The sequence below is a fragment of the Bufo gargarizans genome, chromosome 4 (genome assembly GCF_014858855.1).
Source record: "Bufo gargarizans isolate SCDJY-AF-19 chromosome 4, ASM1485885v1, whole genome shotgun sequence".
Classification (NCBI taxonomy): domain Eukaryota; kingdom Metazoa; phylum Chordata; class Amphibia; order Anura; family Bufonidae; genus Bufo; species Bufo gargarizans.
The window spans coordinates 497,800,364-497,813,286 of NC_058083.1; the positions used below are offsets into that span (position 1 = coordinate 497,800,364).

Here is a 12,923-nt window from a genome sequence, read left to right on the forward strand (position 1 = left end):
CTGCCCCCGCCCCCAACCACCACCTACCATGTGCCATTAATCAAGTCAGTGAAACTGATCATCCAATAAACGATATATTGTGATATCTGATGTGGTTTCCACAGTGATAAAAAGGGATTTTTAGATTTTTTTTTAACATTGGTGCAAACAGCAATTCCATGCCACTGCAAATCGATTAAAGGGGTTGTGCAGAGCTACAATATCGATGACCTATCCTCAGGACAGGTCATCAATATCAGATCAGTTGGGCTATGACACCGCTGCAAATAGAAGATGATGTACAGGTGATTTTGAAGAAGAAGCAGCTTTGCACGAGTGTGACTACCTCTTGAAACAGCTAATCAGAGGGGGTACTGGGAGCCGGTCCTGAGGCTGGGCCATCAATATAGTAGCACTGCACAAACCCCTTTAAGGTTCCATCTATTAGAGAACAAGTGACTGAAATGGACCACATGGAAATACTTCTGGCCAATGACATAGAGAGGTCAACTCTAGCATTGCTCCCATGGTCCTCCTAGTCCTAGACATCACTTCAATGGGATTTGAGCTTCTCATTCTGGATAATAAGACCATTTCAATCAGATACCTAAGAGATAAATGGATACTTCTAAAACTGCTAAATATTGTTCCTTACTTGCCCACTTACGACTGACAGTATCTTTCTAGAATTTCAGACGGTTTGCATTTTGCTAAGAGTTGGTGATTGTGGAGATGTTCCAGTCAGTGGCGTAGCGTGGGTTGCCAGCACCCGGGGCAAGCCAAAAATTGCGCCCCCCCCCCCCCCCCGCGCCTACCCCAGGCACACCACTTTTAACAGATACTGTAGTAGATCACTAGCAGTCCTATGTTACACCTCAGATAACACAGAGATAACTCTCTGAGTACAGATAATGTAGTAGATGGGTGTGAGGCCCCAGAATTCTGAACACGTACAGTGTGACCTGAAGTCTGGGGCCAGAATGCGGCAGGGTGGGCCAAATTCTCAATCTTCTCCCCCAACCCTACCATGAAACAGATATGTGGATGGACATTATTATTACAGTAGAATACCGCACCATACCTGTTACATCCAGTGACGTCTCCTGTGATGTAGACTCTCCTCGACGTCTTCATTCAGAGATAAGACCGCCATGATAACTTCTTTCAGCCGCTTCTCGTCTCTGCAGAGTTTCACCGAAAAAAATTTAGGTTCCTCACTTTACTATCATGCTCTCCTTCCTTCAACACTGTCATCCTGCTGCCCCCCAATACTGAGCTAGAGCCAGACAGATAGCTTTCATTCCCCCTGTATATTATAATGGCCCCCTCTTTATTATTAATGTACTGGCCCCCTCTTTATTATTAATGTACTGGCCCCCTCTTTAATAACAAAGAGGGGGCCATTATATTAGCAAAGAGGGGGTCATTACATTAATAATAAAGAGGGGGTCATTACATTCATAACAAAGATGGGGTCATTATATTAATAATGAAGAGGGGCCATTACATTAATAATAAAGAGGGGCCATTACATTATTAATAAAAAGGGGGCCAGTACATTAATAATAAAGAGGGGGCCAGTACATTAATAATAAAGAGGGGGCCATTATATTAATAATAAAGAGGGGGTCATTACATTAATAATGAAGAGGGGGTCATTACATTAATAATAATAATGTACTGGCCCCCTCTTTATTATTAATATAATGGCCCTCTTTTTATTAATAATGTACTGGCCCCCTCTTTATTATTAATGTACTGGCCCCCTTTTTATTAATAATGTACTGGCCCCCTCTTTGCTAATATAATGTCCCCCTCTTTGTTATTAATGTACTGGCCCCTCTGTTATTAATGTACTGGCCCCCTCTTTGCTAATATAATGTCCCCCTCTTTGTTATTAATGTACTGGCCCCTCTGTTATTAATGTACTGGCCCCTCTGTTATTAATGTACTGGCCCCTCTGTTATTAATGTACTGGCCCCTCTGTTATTAATGTACTGGCCCCCCTCTTTGCTAATATAATCGCCCCTCTTATTGCTGTGCCAATGCCTGTGAAGCCTTTCTGCTCCAGTCCTCTCTTCTCTTCTCCTCTCCTTTCCCACCCCCCATACTGCCGCCAGAGCCTCTGCAATTAGGTAAGTTAACATAAAAAAAAATACTTACCTATCTCCATCCCCGCTTGTTCCCGCCGCAGGCCGCAGGCGGTCACGAACGCCTCACTGTGCCTTCCTGCGCCGCGTCATCGCGTCATCTCGCGAGACCCGACGCAGGAGGTCACAGTGAGGTTATCGTGACCGAGTCCTGCGTCGCTCGCCTCTACTGCCTTATAGGCTTCAGGCCTAGTGGCCTGAAGCCTATGGGGCATAACGGAGGGGACGGGAGCCATAGGCTCCCGTAGCCCTCATTGAAATTTCGGATGCCTGGCGCCCCCTGCAATTTGGCGCCCGGGGCAACGGCCCCTCCGGCCCCCCCCACGCTACGCCCCTGGTTCCAGTATTATCTGTTTTGGGTAATCCATGTCCATAGCCATTTGAGGACCACCTCACTCTTAGGCCTCATGCATATGACCGAATATATTTTGCTGTCCGCAAATTGCAGATCTACAAAATATAGATACTGTCCGTGTTGCATCTGCATTTTTTGCGGACCCGTTGACTTCAATGGTTCCATGGTCTGCATTTTGCTGCCAAGTATAGGACATGTTCTGTCTTTTTGTGGAACGGACATATGGATGCGGAAAGCACATGGATCATTTGTGTGCTTTCTGTCCATTCCGCAAAAAGATGGAATATGTCCACAAAATGTGGACCACGGACCCATTGAAGTCAAAGGATCCACCAAAAATAAATGCGGATGCAACACGGGCTGGATTCATATTTTGCAGATTCACAATTTACAGACCGCAAAATATATGGTTGTATGCATGAGACCTTAGATATGATCAGTGTACCTTGACGGTTGATGACTTCTAATATCTCTCTACCTTGTTGCTGAATACGTCTGGACTCTCTGCACTTCTGAGTGTTATACATTGCTTGAACTGCCTTTTATATCTATATGGATTAGTGCAGATTCTGGGGGTCATTTATCAAACTGGTGTAAAGTAGAACTGGCTTAGTTGCCAATATCAACCAATCAGATTCCACCTTTCATTTTCCAAAGGAACTCTGAAAAATGAAAGGTGGAATCTGATTAGTTGCTAAGGGCAACTAAGCCAGTTCTACTTTACACCAGTTTGATAAATGACCCCATAAGTTTATGAAAAAAAAGAAATATTGTGACATTAATCCGAACCAAATTTTAGATGTAAAAATAGTAGGGGAGGCATTAATAAAGGGATAGTACATTAGGCAACAGTCAGAGCGCTGATTGGGACCATTAAAGAACCCTATGATTTCTGTGTATGTTAGATTACAGATATACTTATAGAAATTAGATAGAGACCATTATTAGGGACAGAAACAGTTTGTCCGGCGCTATATACGCAACATAAATCAGATCCATGGATTAGCTATAAGGTTTACCTGGTAACATAGATCTTTAACTTCCAGGACATTTGGAGCTCCTAAGTAGGTAAAATACAAGCTGTTGTCTTCTTCAGGAACAAATAAGTCATCTTTTACAGAAGACTGAAAAAAAGAGTGATGTACGTGGTAAACAGGATATGTATATATACATATAAGTTTCTATAGGCTAGAATATGTCACGTGAAAGTTATTAAAAAACAAAAATGATAAAAGCACCATTAAATAAAGTGAAGAATAAATTGGAAAAGTATTGCATTCAGTGACATTGTGGTATATACATTTAGTGTTATTATCCCTTTGAGGACCGACCAAGGGACGTATTTGTCCCATGTTTTTATTTGCCTGTATCATCTGATTTAAGAACTTAAAATACTTTTATTTTTGGCTTGAGTCAAAATATTAGTTCTTATCAACAAATGGATCTAGCTTTATTTATTGTTCAAATAAATTCTTAAAGGGAAAAAAATATAATTATTTTTATATTGATGACGGTAATCTTCAAAGGGATTATTGACACTAGGTTTAGGAGATAGGTGTCAAACTGCAATTATAGGAAACTCATTTGTAGTATAATACCCATTAGCATAAGAATTATCATAAAATATAAAATAAAAATAATAATTAGCTAGGATTTCAGGGATAAGGATATATACATGTAGTGTTACTATAAGGTATTTACACTAGGTTTAGGAGATAGGACCCGAACGGCAATTATAGGAAACCCATTTGTAGTATTAATATACATTAATGTAAGAGTCATCATAAAAAAATAAAAATCTAAAATAATAATAATAAAATACTATTATTTGGTTTGGGTATGTTGGATGTTTTGGTATTATTGGAATTGTTATTTGGCACTGTTAGGGTCATTTATCAAACTGGTATAAAGTAGAACTAGCTTAGTTGCCCATAGCAACCAATCAGATTCCTTCTTTCATTTTCCAAAAGAGCTGTGAAAAATGAAAGGTGGAATCTGATTGGTTGCCATGGGCAACTAAGCCAGTTCTACTTTACACAAGTGTGATAAATGACCCCAATGTGTGTGCCGTATTATCTACAGCCACAGTAAATATTACAGCTACATGGTTATACGGAGCAGTAATACAACCTGTCACAGTCTGAGACCTTACTGTACTCTAAATCCGAACCAAGAAAATTGTGCTATTCTCCATACATCGATCTGAGGCGCCATATGGCAGCACACAGAGTGCCTATAGCTCCATAGTTACGAAGCTGCAGAGACTTTGCTTCTGTTCAGCTCCTGTGCTCATGACTTATTTCATATATATATGTATCTCTGTGAGTGTGTGCCACAGATGTACAACCAAACCCCTAACACCCGCCCCCACCAACACTTGACAAAATCCTGATTTCATCCTTGTCCCCTTACTTAAAAAAAAAAGGATAAAACAGAAAATTCTATTAATTAATACATTTCATGGGCCAAGATTTACTAATCCTGTAGATGGCGTAAGCGTAGAGCAGCTGTCTAGACCTTCAGCAGAGCAGCAGATTTATCACAGGGGCTCAGGTGCAGGGACAGACACTTTTCTCTGACTTACTTTAGGATGACATTTTATGGCAGAATATGGTGCAAAACTGTGCATCTAAGGCCACTCCCCCTTTTCAGTGAAGCTCCACCCAGCCATTTTAGCCCTGCCCCTTTTCAAGCATGTCAGAAAAAAGTGTAGAAACCCTTGTTGTGCTAAATTGCACCAAAATTGCACCCATTTCCACCACTTTGTAGACAGATTCTAGGCACAGACATTTAGCAAATCTGGGCCATGGATGTTATATTCTAAACTTAAAACATAGATATTAGGCTTTAGATATTAGCACAATAATATTTAATTATGATTTTCAGCACGTTACCAAAAGAATATAATTCATTTTTATCACTTGGGTGAGATCTTTATCTTTATATTATTTTCTGTTTATGAGCTTATGTATCAATGGCTCTATAAAATATGAGGTGAACAAAATATAACAGCACTAAAGTATATGCTCTACTGTATATATGAACTAATTCCACATTTTCCATACAAATAACCATAAGGTGCTTAGCAAATATATTTTGATCAAAATTATCTGTGCCCATCCGCCACGGCAAAGTGACCTCAGTCTGGATGGCCCAGAGAAGTAACAATTGGTATATGTGTTTGTCCTTCTGTCGACATCCAGACTGAGGTTACCTTGCTGTGGACAAAGTTTGCATGGATTTTAGGGCATGTCCTATATGCTGTGGATTTGTAATGTATTTATTTATTTTGCTCACTTATATAGCGCAGCGTTTTACAGACATTAGCATCAAGCTGTCCCCAATGGGGCTCACAATCTAAGTTTCCTATAAGTATGTCTTGGAGTGTGGGAAATCGTGTGGGAAATCGGAGAACCCACGCAAACACGGGGACAACATACAAACTCCATGCTGATGTTGTCCACCACTGTTGCCCGTTGTAACACATGCAGATTTTTTGCAAAATCAACTCTGGAATTTTACCCAGATCTGTCAGGATTTGGAGGGAATCCATCTGAAAAACAGACATTACTGCCAACTGAAATGGATGGGAACCTACTGTATTTAATACCTAAATTCAAGAACAGCAGGACCCACACATATACTGTGTCTGCTACAATCGTTGCCTCTCTGTGCCATCCCAAATGCGGTCACCTTGCCGTGGTGGATGAGCACAGATAATTTTGATCAAAATATATTTGCTAAGCACCTCATGGTTGTTTGTATGGTAAATATGGTATTAGCTTATATAAACTGTAGATCATATACTTTATGTTTATAGTTTTATATTCAGTTCCCGCTTTTATTTTTGTTGTGGCCACAGCTTTATCTTACAGAATGTGCTGATATTATTTTTTTTTTTTCTCATTTGTATAAAATATGAGGCCACATGCTGGATGCTTTATACATAACTTATGGTTGTATCTTATTCCTCTCTCTCTACTTACCAGCACTGTTTATTAAAAGGGAAATACAAGGCTGAGTGCACATACTACATCCTGCCAGTTTTTGTTTTTTTTCTTGGAAAAACTCAGCTTAGAGCCAAAAAAAGAAGGAGAGAAGCACAATACCTATTTCACGTGTTGTGACCCAGTTCTAGGTGCAGCAGCCATATAATAACCCAAACCAGCCACATGCAGATTTGGAGACCCACAATAGTGAAAGCAAATTTGGAGTACAGAACTGAGATTACACTTTTAGGCTAGGTCTACACGACGACATTTGTCGTGCGACATTTTGTTGCACCAATGTCGTGCAACAATTTTTATAATGGCAGTCTATGGTGTCGCACTGCAACATGCGACATGCTGCGACTGCGACGCGACAGTCGCAGAAAATCCATTCAAGATGGATTTTTCTGCGACTGTCGCGTCGCAGTCGCAACATGTCGCATGTTGCAGTGCGACACCATAGACTGCCATTATAAAAATTGTCGCGCGACATTGGTGCAACAAAATGTCGCGCGACAACTGTTGCGCCCTATCTGTCGCGCGACTTTTTGTCGCGCGACAAATGTCGTCGTGTAGACCTAGCCTTAGACATTTTAATTAGCAATAATGTCTGTTTTTCAGATGGATCCGACCAAATCCTGACAGATCTGACTTAAATTTCAGGGTGGATTTTCCTGCAAATCTGCATGGGCTTCAACACAAAGGGTGAAATACATAGCTAATCCACAGCATATAGGGCACACCCTAAAATCCATACAAACTTTGCCCACTGTGTGTGAATGCGTTGGTGAAATACTCTAAGGGCTCATGCACATGACAGTATGTATTTTGCAGTCGGCAAAAAAGTGGATCCGCAAAAAATACGGATGACGTTCGTGTGCATTCCGGATTTTGCGGAACGGAACAGCTGGCCTCTAATAGAACTGTAATATCCTTGTCCGTAATGCGGCCAATAATAGGGCATGTTCTATTTTTTTGTGGAACGGAAATACGGACATACGGAAACGGAATGCACACGGAGTAACTTCAGTTTTTTTTAATGGTTCTGCATAATGGTTGAAATTAATGGTTCAGCATACGGTCCTCAAAATAAACGGAACGGACACGGAAAGCAAGTACATTTGTGTGCATGAACCCTAAGGCCTCATGCACATGACCGTTGTTTTGGTCCGCATCTGAGCCGCAGTTTTTGCAGCTTGGATGTGAACCCATTCACTTCAATGGGGACGCAAAAGATGCGGACAGCACTCCGCGTGCTGTCCGCATCCGTTGCTCCGTTCCATGGTCCGCAAAAAAAATAAAACCTGTCCTACTCTTGTCCGTTTTGCGGACAAAAATACGCAGTTATATCAATGGCTGTCCGTGCCGTTCCGCACACTGCGGAATGCACACGTACGCCATCCGTGTTTTGCAGATCCGCAATTTACGGACCGCAAAACACACAACGGTCGTGTGCATGAGGCCTAAAAGTGTAGATTTTACAATGACACCCATCACTATAATTGATATTTTTCCTAGATGATCATTCTTTGACAGAGGAAGATATATTTGTCATTCTACTTCCCGATGTGTATTGTTAAGGCAGCAGTCGAATGAATCTGGCCCAGCGATCGGCTGATTGTGACAGGTTTGGCTTCTTAAACCCTTGGCTATTGGTTGAAACTGCAGATAGTTATGGCTGTAGCATTATGTCAACCATTCAAGTGTAGACGGTGTAATACAGTATATGGATGGACCAGGTCCACCAGAGTGAGAGACGGTCATTGATCATGGCTGGGCATGCTGGTTAATAGAGGGGATCCTGAGTTGGAGACCCTTTTTTATTATGTCCATATGGATCATATCAGGATGGGGTGTATTGTTGAAGCAAGCCCTGTAATATGGTGGTGAACTGAACTGCTCTGTAGTGAAGGACAATCTGAGAAATGTCTTGATGACAACGTTGCATGCACAATGGCCGCAGTTTGTACTGTTTATTTTACTTGCTTATATAGCGCCAACATATTCTGCAGCGCTTTACAGACATTATCATCACTCACTCTCCCCAGTGGAGCTCACAATCTAAATTCCCTATGTGGGATGAAGGTTCTGCAGCAGCTGAGGTGGATATTATGAGGTTCTGCAGCAGCTGAGGTGTGTATTATGATGTCCTGCAGCAGCTGAGGTGTGTATTATGAAGTTCTACAGCAGCTGAGGTGTGCATTATGAGGTTCTGCAGCAGCTGAGGTATTTATTATAAGGTTCTGCAGCAGCTGAGGTATTTATTATGAGGTTCTGCAGCAGCTGTGGTATTTATTATGAGGTTCTGCAGCAGCTGAGGTGTGTATTATGAGGTTCCACAGCGGATGAGGTATGTATTATGATGTTCAGTAGCAACTGAGGTTGTGTTATGAGGTTCTGCAGCAGCTGAGGTGTGCATTATGAGGTTCTTCAGCAGCTGAGGTGTGTATTACGATGTTCTAGATTATCATATGTGTATTATTAGGTTCTGCAGCAGCTGAGATGTGTATTATGATGTTCTGCAGCAGCTGAGGTGTGTATTATGATTAGGGATGAGCTAATCGACTTCGGATGAAACATCCAAAGTCAATTCGCATAAAACTTTGTTCTAATACTGTACGGAGCAGGAGCAGCATCTATGTTCAGGATTATCATATGTGTATTATGAGGTTCTGCAGCAGCTGAGATGTGTATTATGATGTTCTGCAGCAGTTGAGGTGTGTATTATGAGGTTCTGCAGCAGCTGAGGTGTGTATTATCAGGTTCTGCAGCAGCTAGGGCATACAACTATAAAATACATGCTTTAGCTGCCGAAGAACCTCTTAAGAAATAAGGAAATGCTACACGTCAGCCTATCACTGGAACAGCAGTGGAAGCTTCCAACCAAATGGACCAGTGACAGAACTTCTCTGCAGGAAGACACAACCAGCGTCTATGTGGAGCCGCTCTTCTCTGTATAATTGTCAGGTCTGTTTTATAATTGTCGGACATCAGAATGTTTATAAGAATATTATCAGCCTGTTATAAATCTAACAATATCATATATTATTGCATCTCTCTCCATGTTACACTATCCAAGATAACTCTGTGGCATGTCTATTAGATATTAAGGACCATGGCCATAATGTACAATGACCCAGATGATTGTGTACTTACTCTTACAGAAGGGAATCGCCTTTGTGTTTTTGTTAATTCAATGCCGCTGCTCTCGTCCATCTTGGGCCCCAGTAATGGGACATACGGTCCACAGCGGTCGGCTTAGCAGTAGCACGCACCTTGGGATCTAAGCTCAGCTTCCTCTGCAGAAGTCCTAAGTTCTGACAGCTGCTTGACAGGACATCCCAGGCCTATTATAGTAACACACCCCCTCGCCAACGTAATATCCCCTAATAAAGCGCTTTGTCTAGTTAGGTCCAGTGGAAAAGTCTAAAGTATTATCAGATAAGACATAACACTTCCCAGCCAGCTCAGTTCATGGCAGATAAAGGCTACAGCAGGGGAGGACACTGGGCACATGCAGAACAAGACTACATGGACTATTTATACACAAGTTCATGAAGGCAACTTCTCTGCATAGATCCAGGTTAGTGGGTAGGTGGCACCACAATGGTCAATAAGCTGGAAGATATGCCAAAAATTGTCCATGTCTGTAGGTCTTACATGTCTCTGCTTGCTGTAGATGATTGTTTCAGTCTAAAACTATCCAAAAGAAAATCAGTGATCTCCTACAACAGCAAAGAGCGATGGACGGTGGCGAAGACCCATGTGGCGAGATTTCAGAAAATGGATCCAGCTGCAGCATAAGTGTACATGGTATCTCCTACACCGTCAGGTAAGGGGTTAAATAGCATCATCTCATTTTCTATGTAGTAATGGCATGAAGCAAGAGCACATACTCATGCTGGGGCTTGCTTTCCACTATGAAGCTAAAATCTAGATGGGGGAGGGGGGCAGTGTTAAAAACTGGACTTGTTTCCTCATGAAAGGGAGGATTTCATTCCATTACTGTGGATGTGTCTCATTAGTCAAAAGTTCAGGGGTGGATTGGCTAATATAAAGAGTATATGAGGTGAGGAAACTGCTCGGCTGGACAGGGAACATGGAAAGGAATACATTTCTGTTCTGAAGAATACATAATAATAATAATAATAACAACAATGTTTTAAATAATAATAATAACAACAAAGAATAATAGCATAATGCATCATAATAAAGAATACAAATATATAAAATAATAAAAATAAGAGAATAATAGTAATATAGTAAATAATAGAAATATTATAATAAAAAATAATAAAATAAAATGTAAAAAATTATGAAAGAATAGTAATATAATAATATAAATAATATATAATATAAAAATGATAGTAATAATGAATAATAATACAAAAATATAATAAGAATAAATAAGGAAAGAATAATAGCAATATAATAAAAAATGATAATGTAAAAAAAAATCATATAAAAAGTAATATTGATAGTAATAATGAATAATAATTAACTAACACGAATAATAGTTATAACAATAAAATAATAACTAATAATGGAAGTAGTAATAATATGAATCTTATAAATAATGATAGTAGTAAGAATAATCTAATAAGAAATATTAATGATAATAGCAGTAATAATAATATTAATATTGCAATACAGTCGTAATAATAATAATAATTCAATTCGGCTGCTTCGCTGAATTTCACAAAGAAATTCGATTTGTGACCAATTGCTTTGTCACAGCACATTCCTTTGTATAGACACCCATAAACCTGGGGCCCATTAATAACCTTGCAGGTGCACATGCCAGACTAACAACACCGATAAAGAATTCACACTGCATCCATTACTGTAAAAATAAAACACTTTATTATAACCGCAGGATTAAAATACAATTACAAGGTATTGACATTTACACCACAGAGGAGGCACCAAAAGTGGTCACAGATTACACAGTGAGAAGAACTAAATGTGGTCAAATAAAACAGGACATACATCCAAATTATTGTACAAGACCACACATGTTGAATAATAAAGAACCAAATGGTGCCTCAAACCAACCCCAACATGTGTTTTGCGTTGCTTCCTGGGGGGGGGGGGGGGGTAGAGTACCCATCAGAAAAAAAAACGAGACTGAAATAAAACCATATGAATACTAATTCCCGACAGCACAAGATCTTATCATTTACAAAAGAAATACGAATCTATTCATACGTACATGCAGGTTGATATAAGGATGCAAAAAGGAGTTTGGAGCATTGGATTCATCTTGATGATCTAATACTCCATTCATAACCACAAGCTGGTGGAAATCTGTCAAAATTATACTGACACCCACTTATACTATCACGCTCCATAACGGGGAGGCTGCTCACATATAGGAGGTTTTGCAGCCTGAGAGCACCATTTAATTCCCCAAATATTGGTGTATACTTATGTCCACTATGAAGAACCAGGGTAATATATGAAGTCAGTTTTGTTTTGAGGCTGCGTTGGCGTACTTCAGAACAACATTTTTAAAATGTCTCACATTGATAAATTTGGCTCGGTTTTAAACATAAATTTATTAAAACCGGCGATTTATATGCTGGTCTTAATCCCCATGCGCTGGAGGCGGATGCGCCAACATTATATAGAGGTGCAAGCCTCTACATAACTTTGCCGCTTGGTTCCTCCGGACGTCCAACAAGGTTTAAACTACGCCAGCTCCCTTGATGGCGTAGTTTAAGGCCATTTTCCACGCCATAAACTGATGTAGAAAATGTTAAGAGACGGGCCACCCTCTTTCCCACCCATGTCATACCTCCTTTTTCCAACAAAATTTGCTCCTTAAATACACCAAAAAGTGTGATATATTTCTTAATAAATGACCCCCAAAGGTCCTAAAGTCTATAGATGAATTGAAGTTTTCCTTCCCAAAGCCTGTGGCAGGTGCAGAACTATGAAGTGCCTTTTGCGCTGTGGCATTAGAAGAATTTTGATATCTCTAACTGTTAGTCTAACCAGACTGTCTATAAGGCTACTTTCACACTTGCGGCAGAGAGATCCGGCAAGCAGTTCCGTCGCCGGAACTGCCTGCCGGATCAGACAAAATGTATGCTAACTGATGGCATTAGTAAGACTGATCAGGATCCTGATCAGTCTTAAAAATGCCTGATCAGTCGAAAAAATGCATTGAAATGCCGGATCCGTCTTTCCGGTGCATGCGCAGGACGGATCCGGCATTCAGGCATGTCTTCAGTTTTTTTCGCTGTAGATAAAACCGTAGCATGCTGCGGTTTTCTCTTTTCCCTGATCAGTCAAAACTACCGAACTGAAGACATCCTGATGCAAACTGATTACTCTCCATTCAGAATGCATGGGGATATGCCTGATCATTTCTTTTCCGGTAAAGAGCCCCTGTGACGGAACTCTATGCCGGAAAAGAAAAACGCAAGTGTGAAAGTACCGTTACTC

At 40.4% G+C, this 12,923-nt stretch overlaps 2 protein-coding genes across 2 annotated transcripts in view; one reads left to right on the forward strand and one right to left on the reverse strand.

The window, feature by feature from the left end:
- Positions 1-9,689, reverse strand: part of ABCG8 (ATP binding cassette subfamily G member 8) — a 33,159-nt gene extending 23,470 nt beyond the window's left edge. Inside the window, exons 1-2 of the mRNA XM_044291282.1 lie at positions 9,630-9,689; positions 3,504-3,608 (exon numbers count right to left, since the gene is read on the reverse strand). Of these exons, the coding sequence (XP_044147217.1) occupies positions 3,504-3,608; positions 9,630-9,689 (165 nt within the window). The remainder of the gene's footprint in view (positions 1-3,503; positions 3,609-9,629) is intronic.
- Positions 9,690-10,216: 527 nt separating this feature from the next.
- The window catches only part of ABCG5 (ATP binding cassette subfamily G member 5), a 44,586-nt gene continuing 41,879 nt past the window's right edge, over positions 10,217-12,923 (forward strand). Inside the window, exon 1 of the mRNA XM_044291283.1 lies at positions 10,217-10,305. Within this exon, the coding sequence (XP_044147218.1) occupies positions 10,217-10,305 (89 nt within the window). The remainder of the gene's footprint in view (positions 10,306-12,923) is intronic.